General features: G+C 35.7%; 1 protein-coding gene across 1 annotated transcript in view; it reads right to left on the bottom strand.

Moving 5' to 3' along the window:
• CDH13 (cadherin 13) overlaps positions 1 to 26,390 on the bottom strand; it is a gene marked incomplete at both ends in the record, with an annotated part of 462,319 nt that overhangs the window by 180,874 nt on the left and 255,055 nt on the right. Inside the window, one exon of the mRNA XM_080352001.1 lies at positions 17,707 to 17,851. Coding sequence (XP_080208127.1) covers positions 17,707 to 17,851 — 145 coding nt within the window. The remainder of the gene's footprint in view (positions 1 to 17,706; positions 17,852 to 26,390) is intronic.

Below are 26,390 nucleotides of genomic sequence, written 5' to 3' on the forward strand. Positions count from 1 at the left end.
ATGCTAAGCTGTAAACTTAGGTAATGTTAAGCAGTAAAAGTTTCCTCTTTGCTTTCTTTTTTTTTAAATCTACTCTCAGTCCCTGGTTTATTCACTGTACATCCTCTTTCCCTTCACGTCACCCATCTCTTGCAATAAATGAGTCCTACAGGACACAATTTGCAACCACGTAAACAGAAAAGGAAATGAATCAATCTTCAGTTGTGGTATTTCCCAGCTTTTCCTTTGAACTGTGATAATAAAAACCTTCAATACTGAATTCAGAAAGACGTTGAGAGATTAATTAATCTACGCAAAAGGAAATGAACAGATTCTAACCTTTCTAATTTCACGGTGTATAAAACAGAAGTAATACAGATGATTATCTTACAGGAAGAAATTTGACCTGTTCTCCAGAAATGTTAGTAATTCTGCAGTATTTCTAGAGACATTCATACTGAAGGTTACACTACCAAGATCAGAAAAATAGAAGATACATGCTCATTTGGAAACAGGATCACTATATTATACTCTATATATGCTATATTCTGCTTATTTTCTTAGTATTTACCATTTCTTTAATTTTCTTTCACCTTCATTTGCCCTGCGTAACAGGTGGGTATAATGTCAAAAACTCTATCAAAAAATGGAGTAACCTCACCGATTTAGTTCTATGGCATTTGACATACTGGGATAGTGTTATAAAACTATTTTTATAGAAAGAAAAACTGACATTTAGCTTTTCATTGCAGAACTGGGTGGGGTTTTTACAGTATGAACTTTCTTGCTTTTACCATCATTTTGTATTGAAAGTAAAAGAAGATTATCTGATAAAACAAACTTAAACTGAAAGCATACACAAGTTTACAGTAAGTAAAAAAAGGTCAAATCAAAACTAAATTAATCTGCTTAGACTGTTAAGTGCATGTGACTACAGAATGCTTTTTACATTGGTGAAACAAAATAGTTTTCAAAATTACAAAACCAAATGAAATGAAAGAAACTTATATGTGAATAGAAATGCTTCTAATAGTTGAATCAACACTGACTTTTTTCTCTTTTAAATAATAATTAAAAAATTATAACTTTAATGTTATAAACTCTACCTGTCATTCAAAATAAGACAGAAAATATTTGTTTCTCTTTTCTTCCCTCATTTTAAGTCAAAATTAGTCCTCAAATTCCACAAAAAATGTGCAAAGTTTCTGCCCAAACTGCAGATCTGAGCCGCTGCCTGCTGTGCACACAGACGGTGCGTCATGATTGATCACAGCTTCCAGTAATTGTTGTTACAGTAATTGTTATTATTGAAACAAGCAAATAAACCAGTAAACCAGAGATGAATCAAGAAAAAACAGAGAGAATTTGAACTTTTCCTTTCCATTTCCTTCTTTCACTTCACTGTTGTGTAGCACAACATGATCAATACTAGGATTAGCTATCTATGATGCAGCAGCACATCATTTAAGAGCCCAAATAACCAACCAAATGTTTACCTTTACTAAACATATATATGACAGACATTTATACAGTAAAAAGCAACTTCACAACAAATGTTGGTTTAAGGAGTTGCCTGCTTTAACCCCATAATATCCAGCTTAAAGACATCAGTTATCAAGGGTGACATTTAGTTTATAACTAGACATCTTACACAGTTGTCACCGCTCACCCGAACTCACTAGAGCATTGATCATCCTTTAGAGACACCTATTTCTTCCACTGACTCTAGAGGGAAGTAGAGGACCAGGCTATAACACATCTCATTCATTAGATAAATCCTCCCACTTTACATCTATGTCTATTTTTCTGCCTTATTTTAAAGGTGGTTGCATGTTAATCCATGACCTAAGATCTGCCACATTTTAAATACTTGCCCTCCGCCCCTTGTTTTTTATATTGACTGTACTTGGAAGTTTGGTGCAATTTTTTAAACATTTTTAAGATCGAACTTCCGAGTACTGAGTTTGATGGCAAAGCTCCCAGTGCTTCACCAGAGCAATATTCCACCTTGGGGAGAAAGAATTTTTTAAAGAAAAACAAGCCCCAAACTTCTCTGAGCATCCTTTATATCTCAACATTTATCCTATTATAACAATAATGTGTGCCAATATAATCATTTGGGGTTTGGTGACTATTTTAAAAAAGCCTTAGTAACTCTCATAATATCACATATAGAGTATTTGATATTTCTCGACTAATTAAAGGCGAATTATGAATTCCCTGCATCTTTTTGAAAAAAATACTGCATGCTCCATATATTAAAAGTTATAAAGATAATTCTAGGTTCAACATTATTCAGCATTTAACAATAAATTTACATAATGTAAATATTCATGTAGCCTTTAGCAATTTAGTACTAAGGAATTCTGAACACTATGCATCTCATTACTTCTGATATTGCAGCTAGTTACTTACTGGATGACACTAGAGAGGTTCTTGGAGGGGTTGGTATTTATTATATATTGAGAATATAAAGTATAACATGAACTTTTTAAAACTCAGAACATTCTTCTAAAAGTACTCGAGTATCCCTCAATGATGCCTTTTCTATAGACCTTTATTTTCATTATTAAAAGATTTGGGACTGTTCTTCATTGGAGCCCTTACAAATGTGTTTTGGTTTATAAATCTCAAGTGTTTGTTACTTCTGTCCATAGGGTAACATGACTAGTATAGCAGAGGAAACAATGAAACATTTTTGCCTCCTACACTGAGCACTGCTTTTTTAGAAACAAATAGGAATAGTGAAGCATGAGTTTCATATGGAAGTATTGTCTTGAAGACTGGAATTTGTTACGTATTTCTTTTTCACTGTTGGGTTCATAAAGTTATGCGTAACACAAAAGTGTTATCTGAAGCCAATATAACACACTGATTCCTTTCAGTTTTGAAACACACGATGAAAAAAAAAAGAAAATCAGTATTGTGCATGGGGAGCAACAGTGCAAATGAGGCTTTAGAGCCAATCTCATTAGCTTCCATCATCTTCCTGGCATTTTCCCTTCCTAGTGTGGCCCCGAGGCAGCTGTCCTGTCCCTGTGTGACCCCTGGATTGGAACGCAGGGACCGTCCTGCCACACCGTGCGCAGACACTGCAGCATCGAGTCTCACTCTGGTTTCCTCACATTTCCCTAATGAACATCAAGAATATATCAAGAAATGTCATGATCGAGCTTCACACACTGTTAACTTTCTGAGCTCTCTACTATGTGAAATCATCAGGCAGTGCTGATTATCACATTTACCTTTGTGTATCCAGAGTCTGACCTCAAAGTCGGGAGATTAAAATGAATTAGTAAACAGAAATATTCAAATCAATTTAATTCTCTAGTCTCTTGGGCAAATGAAGGCTGCATTTTTAAGCTTTTCCCTGCAACTAACAAATGCAGAAAGTTTTTATGCTGATGTGTTCTCTTGCATATAGAACTGAATTTATAAGAAAAATATGGATTGACTTGCAGGTCTATGTTATATCATAAATTTTGGCAATATTTGTGTTTCCCGACTGGGCACTGATTTTCCAAGATAACTAAATAGGAAGTGATGAATAACATGAATAACAGTCATCTTAACCAGAACCTCCTCTCTTATGTTTTATATTGGTTCACCACCAAGTAGAAACTACAGAGCTTATTTAATATTTTAAAATAAAACTGCTCCAGCAATTTAAATAGTGCACAGGCCCTTTGCTGACCTGTGGCAGAAGGACAGATATCACCAATGAAAAGCATCTGTGTCCAACCTATTAACCGAAGCAAACTTTCAACTTTCATGAGCAAAGGAGACCATGAATATGGTCAAACATTTATTCAGAATTTGAATAATAACAATAAGGATCCTTCTGGCATTTGTGTGGCCTTTATTCCATCTAAATAAGCTGTATACTACCTAAGAACAAATCTGCCTTTTAAAAACTATTCAGAGAATCTGGCTTAAATTGTTTTTATGTCCTGAAGGAGTTTTCTATGACAGTCTTTCCAATGCTCTAACTATAAAGTTGGCCCTGATTTGAGAGAGGGGCTGGACCAGACCACATACTTCTATGGTACAGCACTTCACCCTTCATTATTCCGTGATTCTATATGGAGAAAACCATCCTTTACAGTTATTCCTTCCAAATGGTACATCACAGCTTGACCTTACAAGCTTTTCCCTAAGTGTTTTCCAAATCTACACCAGCAAGTGCTTGTTCTCGAATACATAGTACTTCACTGTATAATGTACATACGAAGTACTCAGTATTTTCTCATTGAGAATGTACTCCAAACTCTAGTGGGGCCAAATTTCCCTGCCTGCTTTCTATTAAACCTACACACAGCTGATGCACTTTTTGTCGACCATCTCAGTTAACATCTCAAATAGCAAATAAATTTGTGTGACCTATAATGAGGTAACTTTCATGCTTCATAATAATATTAAAATCTGATGCAGAAAATGTAGAATTATTTGTCTAACTGTGAAAGGAATCTTCAAGATTTGGAATAGAAGCCATTTTATAATATTTAGCTATAATAAATATTAAATCTCAATCACACAGTGGAAATCAATGAATTTAAATGTAAATATATATACACACTCCAGGTACATGATAAGGACATCTAAACATCATCATTCACCTTTTAAAGCCTAGAGAAAATATCTCCATAGCACCTTATGGTTGAAAACTGTGGCAGCCAAGTTCAACCATGCAAAATAATTAATTAGCAAGCAAGAATTTACGTTCTTGAAAATTAACTTGAAAAGTCAAAAATACGAGTAACAACTTCTGTATCCAATGCCGGGGCCTCCCAGACTGGTCTGAAAGCTCAAGTGATACGCTGAAGAGTAAAAATATAAAGGTATAGGTGCTGAGCATACTTCAGAAAAATTAGGAATCAGGATCTCAGGCCAGCTGTCATGAAACCCATTCGCAATGGTGACAAAAAACAAATAAACAAACAAAAAACCCCACAAAACAAAACAATACCGCAATGACAACAAAAACAAACAAACCAACCCCCCAACACCACCACAACACATATGTGGATACGTGAGGAAGAATGCATTTGCAGAAGTGACATTACCAACACACAGCAATATGCATTGCTTGGCAGCTTGTGGGCAATAAAATTCTTACCATGTCACAGATATTACTGACAAGGTTACAATTCACATCAAAGCTGAGACTTTCAAAGCCACTTAATATATCCAAGATGCTCACTTGAAAAATTACTTACACATATGTTTTTAAAAGCCTAAATTTGTACCATTTAAGAAATAAATTACACAAAACTAAGTGAAAAAAATAAATCTTCTGGGTTTTGCAGTTTAACACATGAGAAAATGCACAGCATATGTGATGTAAAAGAGGTCAACAGCACTGTAAAGCAGAATTGTTTCAATTCCCGACTTATACATGTTTAAGCCTGTGCCCCCATAGCTCAGAAGCACGTTGCAACTATTCCTCAACAAAGACCAAGACAGAAGCAATGCAGGGTCAGAGAGATGAGGAAACATCCCAGATTTGCTACAGGCAAAGTAATAAAAGATACTACACGGAAATCAGAAAGAAGCCACAAAACAAAGTCTGTTTAGAACAGTACAAACACAGCAACCATCATAGGCCACATCCACTCCTCCTTACATTTAAAATAAGCATTTAAATACTAGTCTCTCCACAGCTGTGCTCAGTGGACAGTAGAGTGTTTATTTTTTCAGTTTTTGCTTTTTGCTGCCCCCAGCAAAAAAAACTAGCAAAAATAAAATGTTTTTTTCCAGTCTTCTTTCCTTAGGCAGCCACCTTCTGCTGGCAAAATGTTTCAGTTGCAATTTTTGACCAAGCCTCTCATTCCTTAAAAATATCTCCACCTTTGCACTATAAAGCAATCATATCCTTGAGAAAGATGACAATGTTTTAGCTACTGGATAAGAGAAAATACCAACTAAATGGCAGAAGTTGTACCAAGTCTGCAGGGGATCTGTAAACGCATCCATAGATTAAGCCTAAATGGATTCACAGACTAAATCCTGCCATTTGCACTGAAGTCATTTAGAAGTAAACCAACTAGTTCTGGCTTTCTCCAAAATTTGACATGAATTAGAATTTTGGTGATACAGCATACAGAGCTGGAAAGCAAGCACAGCTCTCAGTTGGCACATCACCTTCAGCTTACAGTTGTCTTTGGCACAGGATCATAAAGAATGAAACACAAAAGCTGGTAATTATTGCACATGTTTAAAACACAAGTGAGGAGGAATGAGTATTCCCCACCCCTGAGAAGTTTTGTACCCATTCCTTCCATGTGCTCCTGAAAATGAAGATGACAGTCTCAACTGCAAAGTGACAACTCCCACCAAGAAAACTGTCAAAGAGAGGTGACATCAAGGACATCCAACGGCAATCACAACTACGCCTGCTGCCAAGACCCCATCAAGCAGCCATAGAATCACTTCAGTTGGAAGAGACCCTCAGCATCCACTATGTCTTCTACTCTGAACACCAGTCAGAGAGGTCTGGGGCAAATAGTGGGCTTTAGTGGAGACTTCAGAAAACAAAATGAACTGAGCAAATATCTGCGAACAAAATGGTAAAAACTTTTACTGGAGCACAAGTCCTTGCTTCTCAGCACCAAGCCATTAAAATTCTTGGCAGCAGCACACACCCCTGCCTTGCCAATGGCCCACTTTGATGCAGCCTATTTTTGTTTAGGAAAAAAAAACTTCAAAAAATCCTGAATATTAAGCCTTTCTTCAAGCTACAATGATCATGGAGATTAGCTCTGATCAGCAGTTTTAGGCCATATGTAAATTGGGTATCCCTAGGCAGAGTAGCAAACCATGAAATATCCTTCTTTTTTTTTCCCTTTGGCGAGCAGTAATAAGGAGCCTGCTCTACAGACCCTCATTAATATTGGTCCGCACCATCTACTTAGCATTCAACAGGTTGTAATTCCTGGACTGTGTCAGGGAGTAGCCTACAGCTAAGGTATACCAGATTCGCAAGAGAAAACAGAGTTTAAGCATTTAAATCAACTACAATAACAAAGAAAGCTTTACCTCATTCAGTTTATCTTAATTAATGCTTTTTTTTATGTTTTGCACTTCTTTGGCTCTGCGGTCCAAGCAAATTTAGTAGTATTTAAACAGCCTCACCACTACCCATCCTCACAAGACATGCTTATGAAAATGCTAGAATACGTAAGTTAAGGAAGATATTTTTCCTTTACTCTAGCCCATATAGTTTAAAACCTTCAGGACATGTCAAAGTAATACAAGCATGTACCAGTAATGAAAAAATATCACAATGCTTTTTATACAACAGTATATTTAATACAGAGCCATAGTGGGAATTAACAAACTCACCGGTATGCCTGTGCAGAACTGCATCTCTCCCTGGATTAGGTCTGAGAAAATAATCCTTTCTTTTATCAGACAATCTGATTTAGTTTCATTTAGGAAACACCTACATTCAGCAGAAAGCTCTACAGAGCAAAGGTTACTTGACAAATGGTTCCCAACGAGCAGCACAAGGCAGACTGGACAACGAGTAGCTTGGAAGGTCTCTGCGCAAGGGCTTCTCTGAGCATTGCATGGACTTATCTGTTGTTTAAAGTGTATGTCAATAATACCGTAACTGCATAGTATTGAGGAAAATACTCTGAATTTTGACGTCCTTCCCCTGCACTTCCCAGTTATGAGTAACTACTTGTAAAAGAACTGGCAGACAAATTGCAATCTAGAAACAGGAAGAGGGGAAAATGAAAATATTTGCTCGCGTCCAAAGGGATTCCTCAGTTTTAAGAAAAAAAAAAAAAAAGAGAGAGAGAAATGAGTTAAAACTTTATTCAATACCAATGAAGCCTGAAGCTCATAAATTCAGCCTTCTTGGATACAGCTGTAGCAATGAGAAAATAAGAGCCCAAAGGATGGATAAACTATATTATCTTAACTAGCAAAGCAAACCATCAAAATATGACACTGAAAAGGAAAAGCTATACTAGTAACTTTTTTCCCTGGCTAATAAAATACGATCACATTTTCAATTCTTTAGCTCTTATTTAGTAAGCCTGAAGCACATACCAAGACTGCTGAAAGTGTAACCTCCCCAAATTAAACTGCCAAATAAGCAAGACTACAACAAGCCCAAGAGGCATGTCTATCTTTTTGTCTTATAATTATTTTGAATACTGTAGGATTTTTTTTAACAGAAACTATGATAGAGTTCAGCTTAAAACCAAGAAGGCAAAACTGTTTAAATTAAAAACCAAGAAGTTTGCAAAACAACGCTTGCAAGTGTGTCCAAACAGTAACATTTGCAATTTCATGATCCATTACACTGTCTGTTAAAAAATGCTGATGTGCCTCTATTGCTTTTGTTTACCATAGCCTGGCCCTTCTCTGCTGCAGTTGGGAACTGAGCTCCTAATACCAAGTTCTGGATGACCAGATTTGGGCACCACTTATCCCACCTGTATAAAAAGCTGACATAACCAGAACAGTACTGCCCATCTCATCTTCCTTAAATCTATCATATGTTTTGCTTGCTAAACTAACATCTGTTTTACTAACATTGTATAGGTTGCTCCTACCCCGCAGTGATGATAGGCAGTACAAAATCCATTTGTTCATGGCTGTACCATAGACATTTCCATATCTCAGTCTACCTTCCTTACATTATTTTAGTGATTTATTATATTTTTTGGTTTATATGACTACTCAATTCAATACCTGTCCACTTTTTCATTACCAAAAATTCCCATAGTGGTTTTCGGGTATGAGCTTACTCTCCAATAGGATTTGTCTGAGTAGTGCTCAAACTTATTCATATAACTGTTGCAGAATTTGTCAGATTACAGCCTTAAAACACTTTTATTTAGTTGCTAGCTTTATTATATCTGAGTATACTCTAGATGCTGGATACCAAGCACCTAGATAACATTTTTCTGGCTTAAAACAACAAACTGATGTCTCTTAGTGGAAGAATCCAAAGCAATTTCAATTCAAATAGATCAGCGGGATGCTTCGCCATCTTACATTGACCCTGGCTTCATTCCAGGGCTTGCTCAAAACCAGCCCAGTCCTGCAAACATTCACAATTCCTCTGACTGTAGCACTTATACAGCCTGTGGGAGCAAGAACCTATTCTTGCATAGAGAAAGAAACTCTATATTGTTTAATAGTTTGATTTGCTATTATATGCTACTGCGTAAGTTTTATTTTAATATCATGCAACTGCTGTGATTGCATTTTTATAATTGGTGCTCTACCCCAGAGGAGAACTTTTTGAAGAGTAAAAAATGCTACCTAGGTGCTGAATCAGAGAATTTCCTGAAAACGCTTTGGGTAGCAATACTTCAGCTACGAAGCTTCCCAGCAAAGGTGCTGCAGGTGCTGAAGAATTCAAACTACAAGATCAATGACATTAATTAATGGTTCGTGCAGCATAATATAAAAGAAAATTAAGGTAGTTAATTAAATTTGGAAAGAAAAGTCTTGGTCAGAATCCAGCTGAGATGCTGCTGCCTTTCTGAAATGTGTGTTTTCTATCAACGGATCCAGATCTACATTATCTCCATATTCTAAATCAGAGGTATGGTGATGTACCAAGAATGATTTTTACTACACTAAATAATATAGTAATGGTTGCAAATTTCACCTCCAAAGACTCAGATTTGTAGGATGTGGTTTTTCAGCAATAACAAACCTGCAGGAATTTCATTGACATTCTTACACCCATTGATTTCACAATATGCCAACCTCAACTGACACAAAGAATTATCATTTAACAGGAAAATACAGAAAACACAGAGCTTTCAATTAACACCCCTTTTAACTTCAGTGCTTCAGATGCCTCCCAAACTTCTCACATACACCACAGGAGCACATGGTTGATGGCAAGAAATGAAAAACTTCTAAATAACTACGTCTTCAAAACTTAGAAACTGGTTTAAAGAAAGATACCATATTTATAATTGCCAATGATAAAAGAGGATGCTTGGTCAAAAGATTTTTAAAATTGAGCATCATGGAATTCAAATTATAAAAACAAACTGAGATGCTTGCAATGTTTTCAAAGCCCAAAGGGGCTGTATGGCACTATGGATGAGACCACAGCTTGGAGAAGCAAATCAGCATATCTTCACTTGAGAAAAGTAAAAAAGGTTTGCACGATCAATTAGAATCTTCCATTTTAAAGTCTAAAGCAGCAAGACACACAAATATTATTTACCTCTATAGTTCATAAAATTACACCCTCAAGTAGGCTAGAAGAAAATACATAGGGTATATTCATTGAAGGAGTAATCACATGACCCCATGGACAAAGCCTGCAGTGTACCACAAATTATTTCATTAATTAAAGTAGCTTTGTCGCAAGAAGCATCTCTCAATTTCAAAACCATGTTAAAAATAAACCTCCCTGCCAATGTTGCTAACGATGCTTTTGATGATTAAAATGAAAATTTATTAAAAGAAAGACTGTGAGGGCATGAAAAGGAGAAATGGAAGAAAAGAGCAAAGAAAAACATGATCCCAGTTTAAAAATAACTTCCCTTTTCTCTGTCTTTTTTTTTAAATATACTATCTGATAATATCTTTCAAATAATATTGAGAAAATAATCAGATTAATCTCTAAGTGAATAAATGATCCTGTGATTCAGCAATGATGAGGTTTTATTCTCTCTCACAATAAAGATAGTGTGAATCTTTCTATTGACTGATTTCGGCATTGCATACTAAGGCAAACAAATCCTGCCTTCACTGACAATTTACAGGCTTTTCTCCATTTAGCACTTGGAGTAGTGGCCACGCCACAGCGTTACTGTCAAAGGAAACGATGTCCCATTGTTATAATACATGGTAACACAACTCCAGGATTTACGTCCAGCTGAGTGAGAGGAGGAGGAAGGGGGTGTAGGGCTTTAACTACTGTATCTACTGCCACCAGTCTCCAAATCATACAAGAAATTTATGGCACATGATTGCAAGTTGTGAGGATTTATCACCCTTTTCATGCACTTTAAAGGGTCTGAATGAAATATAGCGGTGTGGATGCTGACAGTCCACTGACTTAAAGCACAACTCGCCACATAGTCTGCAGGGCTGCTGGTCTGCAAATAGGACGTGGGCAGGCAATATCCAACAATGGTGATTTAGAAATACATCAACACCAACTGAGGCTTTATACCAATAATAAAGCCTACCAAGAGGGTTTGCGGCATCCTTCTCCTCTGCAGTATGCATTTTTTTCATATAATTTTTCCTGGCACTACAGCATCTTTCAATTAACTGATTATATGGATGAGGGTGTCTGATGTACCTAAATCAACTGAACCTTTAAAGCTCATCCTCTTTTCTGAAAGGACAGAAGTAGGATGCATTAAAGAGGTGCAAAAGCCCAGGTGTAAAAGCCACTGTTAAACTTACTAATGCATAAATCACCCTTTGCGAAAAATTATATACACCAACTCACTTGAGACCTTGTTTTTCAGTACCCAGCAAGGACTTCAGCATTTTTAAAAACAATCATTTGTTCTTTAATTAAGAAACATGCTTGTTTTTATTTAATGAACCTGGGCTATAATGTAAAAAGAAGCAAAATAGCTAAGCCATCATTGCTTTCACTCTTCTGTGCCTAGAAGTACAAATACTTTACTACATGAAATGTCCAAGGTAGAGAGACCATAATGCTTTTATAACCTTTAATATTAGAGCATTAACACTGATGTGGCCATAAGACTAATTTTTGGTATATCATTTTGTGTAACTACAGCAAAGCAGATGAAAGCAGGAGGGATGGTGAGCAAACAAATTAGTTGTGCAGTAATAAGAAGAAAGTCAAAGGGAATTTTCTGTCTGGCGCTGAAGAAGAGAGGGGCTCATCATTTCTAGTCCTCACAAACAGGCCAGTAATTCTGACCTGTGCACCTAAGCTGACCTGGAGCCTTTTTTTGAGTCCAACCTATTTCTGCTGAAAATCAAGAGTAATTGAACCCTGGAGTGAACTGCAGACTCCTGCTTCCAGACGCTCACATCACATAATCAGTCTGAGTGAACTGCTAATTGCTACACATGAGATTGTTTTAATTTGCTCCAAATGTACTGGTTTAGCCACACTTGCCTGGCTGGGCACCTGTTAATTACTGGATAATACTTTAATGGGTTATTCCTGTCAACTTCTTCCAAAAAACACAGGTAGACTGGACTGGATGTACATCTTTGTCTGCCATAATAAAACACATTATTAATAAATACATATTTTTCTTTTAATAATGTACATACACAGTAACTTGAGCATAGCGGGATCCATAGGATCTGTTAAAGGATCAGAGAAGTTCTTCTGTTTCTGTATGTGTTCATATCTCTCTAACATGTACATATCACACATACATCTAATATATATATGTATAAAATATACATATATACATACAATATCTGTATTCACATACAGTTATATTTTATCCCACACAGATTTGAGAACAAATTCCTACTGGGATATACAAAGCAGCTGTGCATAATTAGCCAACTGGCTTCTGCTTGACTTCTGTTTGAAAATTAAAAATTAAAATATTGACATTACAGATGTTTCTAACTAGTTGACATCCGGTTCATTTACAGGCTACATTGCAAAAAAAAAAAGAAAGGAAGACTTCAAGGCAGCGAGTACATTTTTGCTGAAATGCAGATGATTAATCCTAAGAAAAGATTGCTGAAAGTTTGCCATCAACTATTTTTGAAGCACGCATAAAACGACACCCATTAGTACACAGAAGAACATAAAAACTGCTGTGCTGGATCATACTCAAAGCTCAACATCGAGCTGTGGAGGACCAGGGAAAAGGTTTGCAAAAAAGGCTTGTATTTCCAAAGATAGACTTCTTTATATGCTTTTGTTTCCTTTAACCCAGAGGCTTCCTAGGCCACAGTCTCATTAAGCACTATTATGCTGAATAACCAAGTTGCTTACGAATTTTTGTCCCTGCATTTATCACATTCCTTGAACCAATTTCTACTTTCGTTTTCCTCAACAGCTCATAGCAATAAGTTTCATAATTAAATGTGTGACACTTGACCTTTCAAACCTCCTCTAAAATCAAAGTTTTGCTGCAAGAGACTTTACTCTGACTCAAAAAATCTCAGGTTCAAACATTTAATTTTGAGATAGTTTTGAGGTGGATTTACTGAGACATTTCAGCTTTGCAGCTCAGATCTATGTACTTCTAAGTTTTCTACTGCTGTTTTTTAAAAAAATTATGAATATTTTAATATGAAATAATGAGCTCACTCATTACATGCCTTTAGCAGCCAACAGGCAGAAACTAAAAATGATTTGATAGGTCTTAAAAAACTGCTAATGCACCATCCATAAGCGAGGTTGCAATGAGCGCTTTAATTTCTGACAGTCAGTACTCTGGTTTACACACGGTATAGAAAGATAAACCGTATATTTACATGTTGTTTCTTTGTATATTTTTTTTGTGTTTGTTTTTTGTTTTTTTAAAGAACAAATTTTAAAAAATCACTATGAAAACTTCTTTTGCTTAGCTTGGGAGAAAAGAAAAAGTAATTTGAATCATACCAGTACAATAAACACAAGACGGCAGAAATATATTCCTCAGGGTTAGCAGATCATGCCCACCCAATTGGGACCAATTTATGATGTGGTAAGACTCCTATAATTAAATTCACAACAAAGTGCAAAATTTTACTTTCTAATATTTAAATGCATCTATTAATATAGTCCCATATGCAAATCATTTCTACAGTGCATATGTGCAAGCTTCCACCATTCAGAAACTAAATCTTTGTTTCTAATTTTCCTTGGTAAACCCAGCAATAACTTCTTTTTTGTTTATTTGTTTTTCAAGCTGAATACCCCAAAGACTTCATCACAATTCTTTTATTACAAGAAATGTCAAAAGCATTTACAGGTATTTAGTTCTCATTACACATTTTATGTAGAAAACCATTTCAGATACTGTCTTGAACTCATTTTTTCATTGTTTTAAGATGATCATTAGTGTCAAGAGTATTTCAAGCATGTGCCTTCACTTAAAAGTACACTTTGAGACTCATCAAAAATGTACCTCTTTGCTTCAATTACATTTTTCTGCAATTCTTATTCAAATGTTTATGCTCATTATGGTCATGAACTCTTATCCACACTCAAACTGTTTTTCAAGTATTTGCCCAAGTCTGCTGTGCACTGGGAACATTTTGCTTGGTGAAACAGTTTTACACAATGGCTGGATTGCACCAAACCCATTGCTGATTTTCTTCTTATATATCCCTGCCAATTCACCTGGACATCCTGCCCAGAGTTTACCTTTCCTGTATCTTTTGACTCTCATCTCTCATATCCAATCTCATTCCTATTCATTTGTGTACTAACCTTTTTGTTGTTGTTAGGTTAAGTATTAAAAAAAAATAAAATATCCTGGCAGGTTGTTCTTGATAAGAAACCACCATCCTTAGAAACAAGTTTAATTTATATGAATCACAGACAGGGACTATTATACAATGCATAGCTATCAGTAATACTTAGTGCTTCAGACTCTTCCTTGTGCTTCATTCATTTTTACAAATTATTATTTTATGACACTGAACAACCCTCCAGGCTACTCTTCATAATTCCTTCTTCTCTAGATGTCCTCAAATGTCCCTTTATTTCAATTATTTATAGATACCTATCAGTCCTGTTTTGGGGCTCACAATGTATTCCAGCTATTGTGCATCATGGAAAATAAGTGACTGTTTTTACACACAATTCTCAAGCAATTCTCCCAAGCACCACAGTTAAGATTTAACCCCACTGGGCTTGCAGCATATTGTTACAAGTCACATAATGTCAAATGTGTTTAAAATAATTTCTGTCAAATGCCTCCAGCAAGTGAAATGAGATGGCTGCCAAGTTCATTTAACAAGCCTTCACTTCCTGACCTTTACAGAGTGAGACGTCCGAATGTCTCTGCCTGCCTATGTAATCCATAAGATCACAGTCACCCTCATTAACGTACTGAGGTAAATCTGCAGTGGGACACAGACCCTAAACCCCAGAGTCAACAGCTAGATAGACCAGAGATGTATGGGAAATAAACAGGGTCCTAACTCAGAAAACACTTTCATAATTGAAGTACTGGAATCCATGGACATTTACACTATGACCCAGTGATCACGAAGACAGATCCAAGATACCTATATGAAAACTATTTATTTTTCAGCAGAAGACTGCTTCAGTGAATGGGTTTGATTCAGAGTTGGAATAAAGGATGAGAGGGTGGCTGTGATAGAAAATAAGGTTATGAATATCATGCAAAGCCTTTCTTTTCGAACAAAAAAAGAAATACAACAATACAATTTTAGTACGATAAGAAGAAATCAAGAATCATACATGCAAATACAGGCACATAAGGATTTCTATCAAGCTGTGCAGTGCAACTATTGATTGGGAGCAGCAAGACAGCAGAACCCGATGAATAATTTTAAGATATATGTCATAAAATTTGAAGAACTATGGAAAACAGATGTAAACAACATGAAATCTTGTTTGACTGGATGCCATCTGCATAGAGAACTATGACAGATCCTTGCTAACACTGATTCTGCAGGTTCACTTCTGCACAAAATAATTTTGCGAGTATTGGTGTTCTTGACACCAGGAAAATGAGGTTATGAAGTTTAATGGGATGAATACCTGGAGAAGAGAGGGGAGGATAAGAAAAAGAAGAAGTTGAGAAAAATGATTCAAACTTTGATTAACAGGTAAGACAATTAAAATGCAAAATGCTACATGGATGAATACCAAGTGCAGCAAGAGAAAAAGGATGCAAACTATTACAAAAGAATTCACTATAAGTTGGACTGAGAAACATGTCTATTGAATGTGAAGCATAAACTTCCATGTAAGGAGTGAAAAAAAAAGAAGAAGCCAGGATAGTTTAGTGATGAGCAAAAATAGGGAACTGACAGTTAAAATAAAAATCCTTGGCAGAGGAAAAAACTCGATATAGAGCTTGAGTAAAGAAAGTACATGTAGCGGGTAACAGCTAAATATTGTCCCATAGCCTAGGATTAACAGTCAAAGGTAAACATTAGACTAAATATTGTTTGGGAAGGGCATGTAGTACATCAGAGGTGTAAATTCCTGCTTTGATGGAGATGAGGCCACTGAAACACTTGCAGGAACTCACAGCTCATATCCATATACTGTTAGCAATATATTCTCAGTTAATTCTGAAACTTTTGTTACAACATAGGGGGAATGGAAAGCCCAAGGAAGTTTCTGTCGAATTCTGAAAAAGTGATCAATATCCAAAATAAAGAATGTACTACAGACCTGCGACAGAAAAGAGTTAGTGTTCTACTTGCTGCCATACTCACAAATGACACACATTGCATTTGAATGAAAAGATCATCAATTGGTTCATTATATACATGTCACAAGTAAGGTAAATGAACATTTATCTGAACATTCTTTTTAATCTGATGAAGGAGCAGCTCATAATGCATTTCATACCTACAGCTATTCAAACAATGGCAACTATATGTGAAAATGCAGTACTAAAAAGATTACATGATTCCTAGAAGCTACATAAATAATAAAATAAGGACAAAGAATAACTTCTGGTCCTATCAACATGTAATACGAGTGAAAAGTAATGTCTGTCCTTGTTCAGGGTAAACAAAGTGCGCCAACACATTAAGCTTCAATGAATATTAGATTTTCATAAAAATATAATATACTTGATTCCAGCTTTCACTTCAAAATATTTCAGTATGCCTGTACAGCCAAAACCTTCTGTCCGTCCTCACAGCTTCAAGTGTATAAGGAGGATAAGGCTTTGTAGTCAATGATGCATAAAGACATACAAATATATAACCCACAACTCTCATCTCAAATCACTGTCAGATTTGTTTCACCAAGATCCAGATTAACTCCATAACATAATCTGATCACACAATTACCACTTAAAAATGCAGCAGAGACACCTCTCAAGTGGAAAGCAACAGCTGTTTAATAACTCACAAAAAAACTCCATAACAGCTGAAGACAATAGTTCAAAAAAACTAATTCAGCCTTTCTCTGCAGGATGAGTTTAGTTATAGTAGTTGTTTGTACCAAAATTGAAATTTGGAATAATATCTTATGTTTACAGAATTTCATCATCAGATAAAATCAACAGTGAATTTAATCAGAACATTTTCATTATTAACTTTAATTCTCAAAGTGTGTTCTTATTTTGTTGAAACTGACGTATCTGCATTTACACAAGTAACACTGCTTAGTATTTCAACCAATGCTACAGTATTAGCCTACTCATTATGTGCTTTCCATTTATTCCTTTTATTTACCTAGTCTCATGCTACATAAACAAATTAAAATGACCCCTCCAGCAGCTGCCCTTACAGAAAAAAAGGTGGAATTCCCACTCTGAAAAGAAATGGTGCACGTTATTTGGCCTGAATCCTAATCATGTCCTGGGAGTTGTTGATTCCAGATATGAATAAAAAAGTTTAAAACTAAATTGAAGCTTTCATTCCAAACTATGTTATTTTTTTCTTTTTTTTTGACTGCAGACAGTGAAATCATTGCCTGCTGTCCTAAAGGGCTGCTCCCACTTCTTTTTTGGGGGAAGGATTCAGTGAGTCACAAAATCAGCAAGAAAAGCTACAAAAAATGGTAATAATGTTTTTATCAATACAGAGTTTTTTCAGATATTGTTTAGAGAACCATGATTGGCATGGACTTACCTGTAGGGGATCCCTCCATGACATGACCAATATAGGGTCCTTCTTTAAACATTGGCCTGTTATCATTCTGATCAATGACAGAAATATCCAGGCGGACCGGACCATCAATGGTTTTCCCACTCATATCTATGACCTCAACTTCCAGCTGTATGAACAAAAAGAGAGAAGTAAATTCATTAGTTCACAGTGAGCAAGGAGTAAGAAAAACCAGCTCAGATTGGTGCTGCTGTAATCAGACCCTGCCAAGGATCCCATTGCAGCCCATTCTTTTGGACTAAGCTCAGAGTGGATTTTAAATCCAAGCAAAAGAGAAAGACAGATGTACAATCAAATCAAGATACCCCTTGGCAGCTTGAAAATGCCATCTACCCTGAAGACTGAAACAACTTGAGTATAAGGAAAAAGACCTCCTGTAAATTTGATCCTAAGCATGTAAAGATTTGGTTAGAACTTGTTTCTTTACATTTTTCAAGCACATCTAGAGTGGACACATAGAGAACTATAGAGATAATTGATATATCGCCTAATGCTTGGTTAAAGGCATTTTTTTAATTAAAAAAAAAAAATAAAAAGCAAGAATGCATTAGACATAAAATACATTTTCTCAATGATGATGGCATGAAGTCTTACATAAGGTAATTTTGACAGTTTTCCAGCTTTTCTAAGGATGCATTGAAGGACGGAACAACATACATTGTCTTAGGTAAGCAGGTATATAGACACACACACACTCACATCACAATGCATGAAAACAACTGTTCAACACAAAGCCAACATATGCAGCTGAATATTTGTTTGGACTTCCTTTACTTCCGAAAACTGGAAAGAAAGATCATACCATACATCTCAACTCTCCAATCGGTCATTACAGCAAACCATGCCAAAACTTCTTAGATAAAGGGTCTATTTAGATTGCAACTGCAGGATGTAACTGCAGTTTTGTCTCCTCACCAAGACATCAGTAAAACACAGCAATAAACTTACCAGAGACACAGGTATCATTTTCACCTACTGTACCCATCCCTGACCTCAAATCTTTAACAAACTTAAGCCAGCCAGAAAATAAGCCTGAGCACAGACATGAGTATCATCCTCTTCCAGTCTTTCCCTGAGAAAGTGGTAGCAAAAGGGGCTGGAAGTCTTTGAGCATTTTGTTTATTTTGTTAATTTATTCTTCATTGCCACGTCTTATAGCTGTAAGTTATTTATAAGCTAGTGATAAATCCTACCGGGGAAGAATTAGGTCAGAATTCTAATTCCTTATTAAAATGGATGGCTTATGATCACATCTCTCTGTATTTATTATGCTTATAAATACGTTCTGCTTTTACAGTTCAGTGTGCTGGGTGTGAGTAGGAGTATTTGTTATGAGTAAACTATCTACTCACATACACTATTTGTAAATAGAGCCACAGTCCATTTTAACGTCTCACTATCTATTCTCACTTCTCTAGCACTTACTCTTGCAAGCCTTCCCCAAGCCTTATTTTTTACTAGATATATAGCTTAACAGCTTAAAAGCAAACAAATATTCTGATGTGAAGACAACTGATTCATGTGGCCTTGGCACAGTGGAGGTTTTATGGGGGCTTGTTTAACTCTGTTTTCTAAAGTCAATGTAGTAATTTTAGGATCGCATATGAGATAATGGGGACTAGTGAGGAAAATGCAGTCTTATTACTGAGCTACATTAAAGCTAGATACAGTTTTAGATACAGTTGGAAACTGCTGACAAAAAGATTTATCTTTGTAAATGTTGACTCATCAAAACGATGTTAATTGCTTTGGGAAATGGAAGAATAGCAATATTTCTCTGTGAAATTCCAGCAAATTCATTTTCAAATTCAAGATAATTTGCTCTTAATCTGTCTCTCAATATTAAGTAACTATACTGCTCACTGGAAAGAACAAAGGCTTTGCTAAATTTAAAAAACTTCAGCTGCTTTATCAGAATTGTAAGTCACCTAAAGCAAATGCTGATCTAACACTAGGGTTTTCTTTTTTTTTCCCCCAAGAGTTACACAGATTAAGGAAGAGAAAAGAGATTCTCTTTAATAACTGAAATAGATTTATTTTATCATTGCAAAGTCCACTGTGACTGAAACCAACTGGACAAAAAAATTGGCATGACAGGTCCTTAGGAACAGTCACACAATCTCTGCTTCATTTTATTAAGATAACAAAAAAATTAATTTTATTAGTTTTTGTACAAAACTTTCCAGGCTTGTCCTAAGCATTATGGGTTAACTCACCAGCTCCTTTTAAATCCACTATAATGTTTTCAAAATAAAAGCCTGTAGCACTGAAATGATAACCATCTATTTTTACACTAGTTTGTGAAAGACGCTGCCTTATAGCTCATCTTGCCCAACCAAAAGATCCCAGAAAAAAAGCATAAAGCCTCACTGCCTGCAAACCAAAAAACCAAGACAAAGAAATAACAAAACAGCAACAAAAGTATATGGTTACTTAAAAACCCCCAATATATGCAAGAGAAAGAAGTACTCAAGTAAAAGACCATATTGCAACAACAAAAAAATTACTTTGAAAAGGCTGTAAATAAAACCAGGTGGGAAATTAGGTTGTGCCTAATTATCAGAAGAGGGAGAGGTCCGTCTCTCAATAAAAAAGGGCAGGAAAGCCCATCTTTTTTTAATGTAAAACTTGACTGATATATGAAAGATGCTGCATTCATTCTTCTGATGGCAAGAGATTGTAATTGAACATTGAGAAAGTAGCTATGTTCCTACCTGATTATAACATCATAACTCTGAGGAAAAGTGGTGAGTGGAGACAGATTTGGGCAAACTGACAAAAATCTGCAGAGCTCTGTAGCTATTTATTAATGGACAACCTGATAAGATTGACTATGCTTTAAGTTCCAACTTAAAAGTTATGGAATTGTGTACATAATGATGAAGTTATATTCATGATAATCTAACCAATCATATTTTCAGGAACACTTGAGGCTAAATCCCAATTTCATTTTTGACAAAAGAATACGTGCAAACTAGAAAGGATAATCAAGGGTTTATGAAAACTGTTTCACCTCACACACAAGCCTCCATGATAGGATGCAAAGCACATTTTGAATATTGCTTCTAATCATAGCTGAGAAACACTGATAAAATTAAGCCCACCAATGAAATAGGGAAAAGAAACATAACACTAAAAATTGCAGGCAGTCATAGATTTTAGCCTGTTTCTCTAGGCAAACTCTTACTCAAAACTCTCCCTTCTCAAAAGTGACTTCTTGGCTTTCCATCTCATTCCTCTCACCATATCTGAAGTGAGGATCTTTCTCGTTACCTCAAATTTATGGATTTACCATAAGTTTAGTAAGCTTATGCAAAGCTGCACAAACCCGTTTTAAGCATTCTGGGAGGAGTGGCTGACACGCCAGAGGCTGTGCTGCCATGCAGAGACCTGGACAGGCTGGAGAGCCTTCCTGTGTAACCTCATCTGGGTGTTCCTGCTCCATGGGGGGATTGCACTGGATGAGCTTTTGAGGTCCCTTCCAATCCCTGACATTCTGTGATTCTGTGATTTTATGTAGCATTGATTCCTCCTTTCCGCTCTGCAGTCAGCAATAACATTTACAGAAAAAGATAACTCTCATTCTTACCCTTACTTAAAATAATTTCAAAGGTTTCTCCTCACAGAACGGTTGTTTCCATTTATTTATTTATTTATTGCTTTTAGTGTAACAATTCTGAATAAGCACCTTCCCTCTCTATGACTCTTTTCACTTTGCATCGAGGCAGCCAATGGCCCCCACAAAATTCCGTCATAAATTTAAAGTTTTTCATATGTAAACCCGAAATCTTTAAGTACTTACTTATCTTTAGTCGTTAACTGCCTTCTAATTTTAATTTCCAATTTGCAGCTGATAAGAATGTTTCTCATAGAATTCTTCCAGTTGTTTTAACAGGTGTTTTTTCTATGTGTTCCTCATACCCAGGTAACAAAAAATATAAAATCAGTCATTTTTGTGTGTGAAACCAGCACCTTTCCAGAGGCAGGAGGTCGCTGTGGTCAGAAGCACACGGTGTGTTGGGTGTCTGTACCCAGGTGCTGCAGGGAACCTCTCAGTTATTTTGAGATATCTCTAGGTACAGACCACTGCTGGCTTTATTTACTCATTGCTTGGTTAGAATTACTATTGAGAATGTCTGTTAGGTTTATTTATCATCAATTCTTAAGTGTGGATTCACGGTAAAGAAAGACAACGGACTTAAGGGTCTTTCATGTAGGCAATTTCCTGGTAAGAAAAAAAAAAACTCTTGGCCATCTTCAGATCATAAAGAGTAGTCAAGAAATTCTCTTTATAGTGAGAGATTTTAGTAGAAATTTGATGCAATTACCTAAAACAACTTGGAGCAGACAATAATTCAGACACTGAGAAATTAATTACAATTAAATTTTCCTGCTATTAAGAATATGAATAAAATATTAGCTAATTTTTTTATAGCAGAAGAGATGGAGGTAAAGGATATAAAACCAAATACACTGCTTCTAATAGGTATGGAAAATCTTATCTCAAACTACTTGAGGACAAGGTATCGATTACCTCAGCAAGGTTGTACACATGATGGCAAAAACCAGCACCATTACCTGCAAAGGGAGAATTTGGCTTCCCATTCAGAGTTAGTGCCTGGGTGAGGAGGGATTAATGGGCCATTCTTGTACTCCTATGAGCATCTTACAGAGGGTTTATCTTGTTGATGCAACCACTTAAAATATTAGATTCTGATTTATTAAAAAATATAAAATTTGTTACTCTAATTTTATTGGTTTCTTATCTAGTAATAGTTACGTAACAATTTATGAACCTGACATTTTGCAATATCTTCCCAAGTGAAATATAAACAGCTCCAGTCTGAAAGGATTGTTGCAGTATGAAGACACTGAACATCTCCTTTCAGTTAATGTTCAGTATATGGACTTTTGAAAGCCTAAAGTGCTACCTTGGTGACTACAGACGACATTTTATTCTTCTGCACATTTCATACTCATGAAGACTAAAGGAGAAAAAGCAGTGTCTTGGCTTTTAAGAAGGTGGCTGCCATAATTAGACATTTTATCCGTACATGTTTTGTTGGAAAAACACTGCTGGAAGAAAATGTATAGCATTAGTTTCCTGAATGCAAACTTTCTTTTACACTAAGATGTAAAACATTTCACGTACTATACAACTGCCACAGGTCTTCTGATTCCTTCTTCTAACAGGGATCTGAAAAGCCTTTAGATATGCAAAGATTATTTTGAATTCCTACTAGATCTTTGTAATCGTCATCTTATCACAGGGAAGTCCTCACTTCAGGCATTCCTAAAGTATATCCTATTTCTTTTCTTGGACATTTGCAAAACATAATCTTATTTTTTAATCAGCCTTCAAATGCTAGTGGTCTCATGCTTTCCTTTCATTCCAGAGGAAATAAATCAGTTGAAATGTGATGTAATTCATAGAAAAGCACAACATGGTGACCCAGTCTTGCTATGGGCTTATGTAAAAGAAGGCAATTTTTTAGGCAATACTTCTAGTTAAAATAACCAAAATGTAGTTGCTTAAAATAACCAGAAAGTTTCATACCATTACTACAGTAAAAATGTATAAATGCATAAATGCCTGCCCTACTACACAAAAACACTGAAGTTCCTATCACACAAAATATAGATTTCATTTCACAACATTCATCTATGTAAAGCCTTTAAAGAATTTTAGGGCTCTAGATCTCACTAAGAAAACTAATTAAAACAGCAAGTGAACCTTCTGCAAATGCTTGGTTTTTTTCTTCACAAACCATGATAAGCTGCATAACATATAGACTATAACTATAGTCTAAAAACTGATGAAAGTAATATTTTTGGAATAAAAAGTTGGAAAATATTCCAAAACAATTGTTCAAATAATTTCATACTTTTTACCATTTTTTTTACCTCAGTTAACAAAAGAAGATTAAAGGTCAAAGCCAAGATAGAAAAAAGCATTTTATTTCAGCCAAGTGTAGGATTCTTTCTGCATATACAATATATGACTTAAATACTGCTCCCTTTAATGCCTTCTCCAAATTAAGCATTAGGTTTTACGATATCAGATTATTTCTATGGTAGTATTCTTATCCAATTCTACTTAGCAAATCTGAACCACTGAAATCCAAATTAAGGGAAAGCTAAATTAAAAAATAAGACTCATGTGAGTAGGACATTCCCCAAGCTATAATACCTTTAAGTAGTGTTATCCTATATAGTGCCATGTACTCTGCAATGACCCATCAAACTGTAACTGTTCTGCACCTGAATCAGGTGAAAGACAGAACAGCTTTAGCAAAGGCCTCACTAAAACAAAGGTTTGCACTGACCTGTCTTACAATGCTAGAATTACCCTGCAGTTATTTCACAGTTCCTACTTTCTTTGCACAACTACCTCTTAACTGTATGCATTAATTAAACAAAAATTTCAAAATTCACAAGACTCCCATCTCCCAAAAGAACGACCAAAGGTGAATTCATCGCTAGGTATGAGTCACTTCATCTTCTTTGATCACACCAGATGCAAGGCTTGGTAGACACATTAATAGAAGTTTTGTGAAAAGGAATTTAATATTATAAACAAAGATGGGGTTTTTTTCTCATTAGTTTTAAAGGTAATGGTCTTACTATTTTTAACCATTAATCACATAACTAGACTGAAAGGTAAGTGTCAACATCATAATATTTTGGCTTGTGAAATGTAACATAGTAAGTTCTTCCAAGCAAGTACCAAGGAATAAACGTTTAACTGGTACTCTTTATATGATTTAACTTTTTCAAATTTCCCAGAATTTAAGCCTAATTAAGATGCCCTCCCCCCCAACAAACAGACACCACCAAACACACAAAAAACAAAAACAAACAATCAAAACACCAAACAATCAAACAAAACCCCCAGTGACAATATGAATGTGCATTTGCTTACTCTACTAGACTTGGAAGAAAGGGGGATTTAATTTTTGCACCCACACTGGTACAGAAATCCCCATTGAGGAAATAACAGCAAAACAAACTGGAGTGACTGGTCTGATGCTTGATAACAAAAGCATAGATCAACAGAAGAGCAAGATAAAACGTGCTTAATGAAATTAAATGTGTTGTAATTTACGTTTGAAGCTCAATGCCATTGGACAGCAAAAATGAGTTTTTTGGGGAAACAGGAGGGGGTTGAGGAGTGGAAAGAGAAGATGCAGCTGCCCTTTAGCTTTCCTAGTTGCCTCCCTATACCCTCTGACAACAGCCTTGAAGAGTCAAGAAAGTTGCCTTAATTAAATAACTTCCTGTATATTTTTTACATTAATTTTTGTGCAGTAAGTCTTTCTATTGTGAATATAGTACTGTTCACCTTTCCCTTGAAGTGGGAAGTGCAAGAACATCATCTTTTCCAGTTTACATTCAGTAAAGACCAACTTCCAAAAGCACCTTGCACCTGCACCTCCTGTTGTCTTGAGGTAACATCAGAAATTGTCCGTTTCTCTGAAAAACTGCGGACTGGGAATCCAGAAAAGCCACTGCCATCTTGGGGGAAGGATCTACCTCAGTGTCAGTAAGAAAACAAATCCTGACTGATTAAACTAGTGTTTAACTTGTAGTTCTCCAGGTTCTTTATCCTGCACTGGCAGTACTACAGTCTGTCTTCTAGCACCAGGATGCCTCTTGATTTGCAGTTCACTTTACAGAATATGACTAAAAGATGCCATCAGTGAAATATGCTCATTGCTGCAAAATGAAGTTAAAATGCTATATATTTAATATTGTTTTATTTTAATGTATTAAATTCCTCCATAGCACTAAACTAAGCAATTACGAATTCACTATCTAATTGAACATATATACAGTAAAGCTATTAGTGTCACAGTAAATGTATTTTCTTACACAGCCGTGTGTCTCTGAATCACAATACTGCTAAAAAGGCGCTGTTTTCTCATATAACTTAAGTCCTGAAAAATGCATCTCTGCTATGAGTGTAAAATGGTCCCTCTCTTGTGAACAAAATCACAGAGCAGGAAAACACAAAGACAATATAGAAAGAATGATGCCATAAATCTCAGAGAAAAGAATAAAATACATGCTCACAGAAAGCTTATACCAAAATGAACTCTGCCTTTTCTGCAGGATAAAACTAAACCTGATTTCAAAAACTATTTTGAGATTTTTCAGATCACTAAAAAATAAACTAAATAATTTGGGACTTTATAGAAGTTTTCCTGTGTGTCAACAGAAAAAACAAATGCACAAAATGGATAACCAGCTCATATTCTTTTACTTGCTCCCGAGGAAAATTTTTAAACATTAAAAGCAAAGTTGGTCATCAAGAAGTAAATGGTATTTTCAGTTATCTGTGTCAGTTTGGAGCAGACAAGATTTACTCTTACCGTTTTATGATTTCATATTTTTTATATCAAAGTATTTGCACAAAGTAATTCTTTGCACACACCAGATTCCTTCTGATATTCAAAGAATATTTAGTCTTATATATAAGACCAAACACAAGTAACTAGCAATTTTTCAAAGCTTCAGTCCATCTTACACCCTAGATCTACCCCTCATAAAACCCAGTCCCTCTGATAAATGTCACTGACTGGGACACTACACTCCGAACCATTAAGGTTGCACAGGAGAATACTGGATTTTTCCAAAAGGCTCAAAAT

The sequence above is a fragment of the Nesoenas mayeri genome, assembly GCF_963082525.1.
Source record: "Nesoenas mayeri genome assembly, chromosome: 12".
Classification (NCBI taxonomy): domain Eukaryota; kingdom Metazoa; phylum Chordata; class Aves; order Columbiformes; family Columbidae; genus Nesoenas; species Nesoenas mayeri.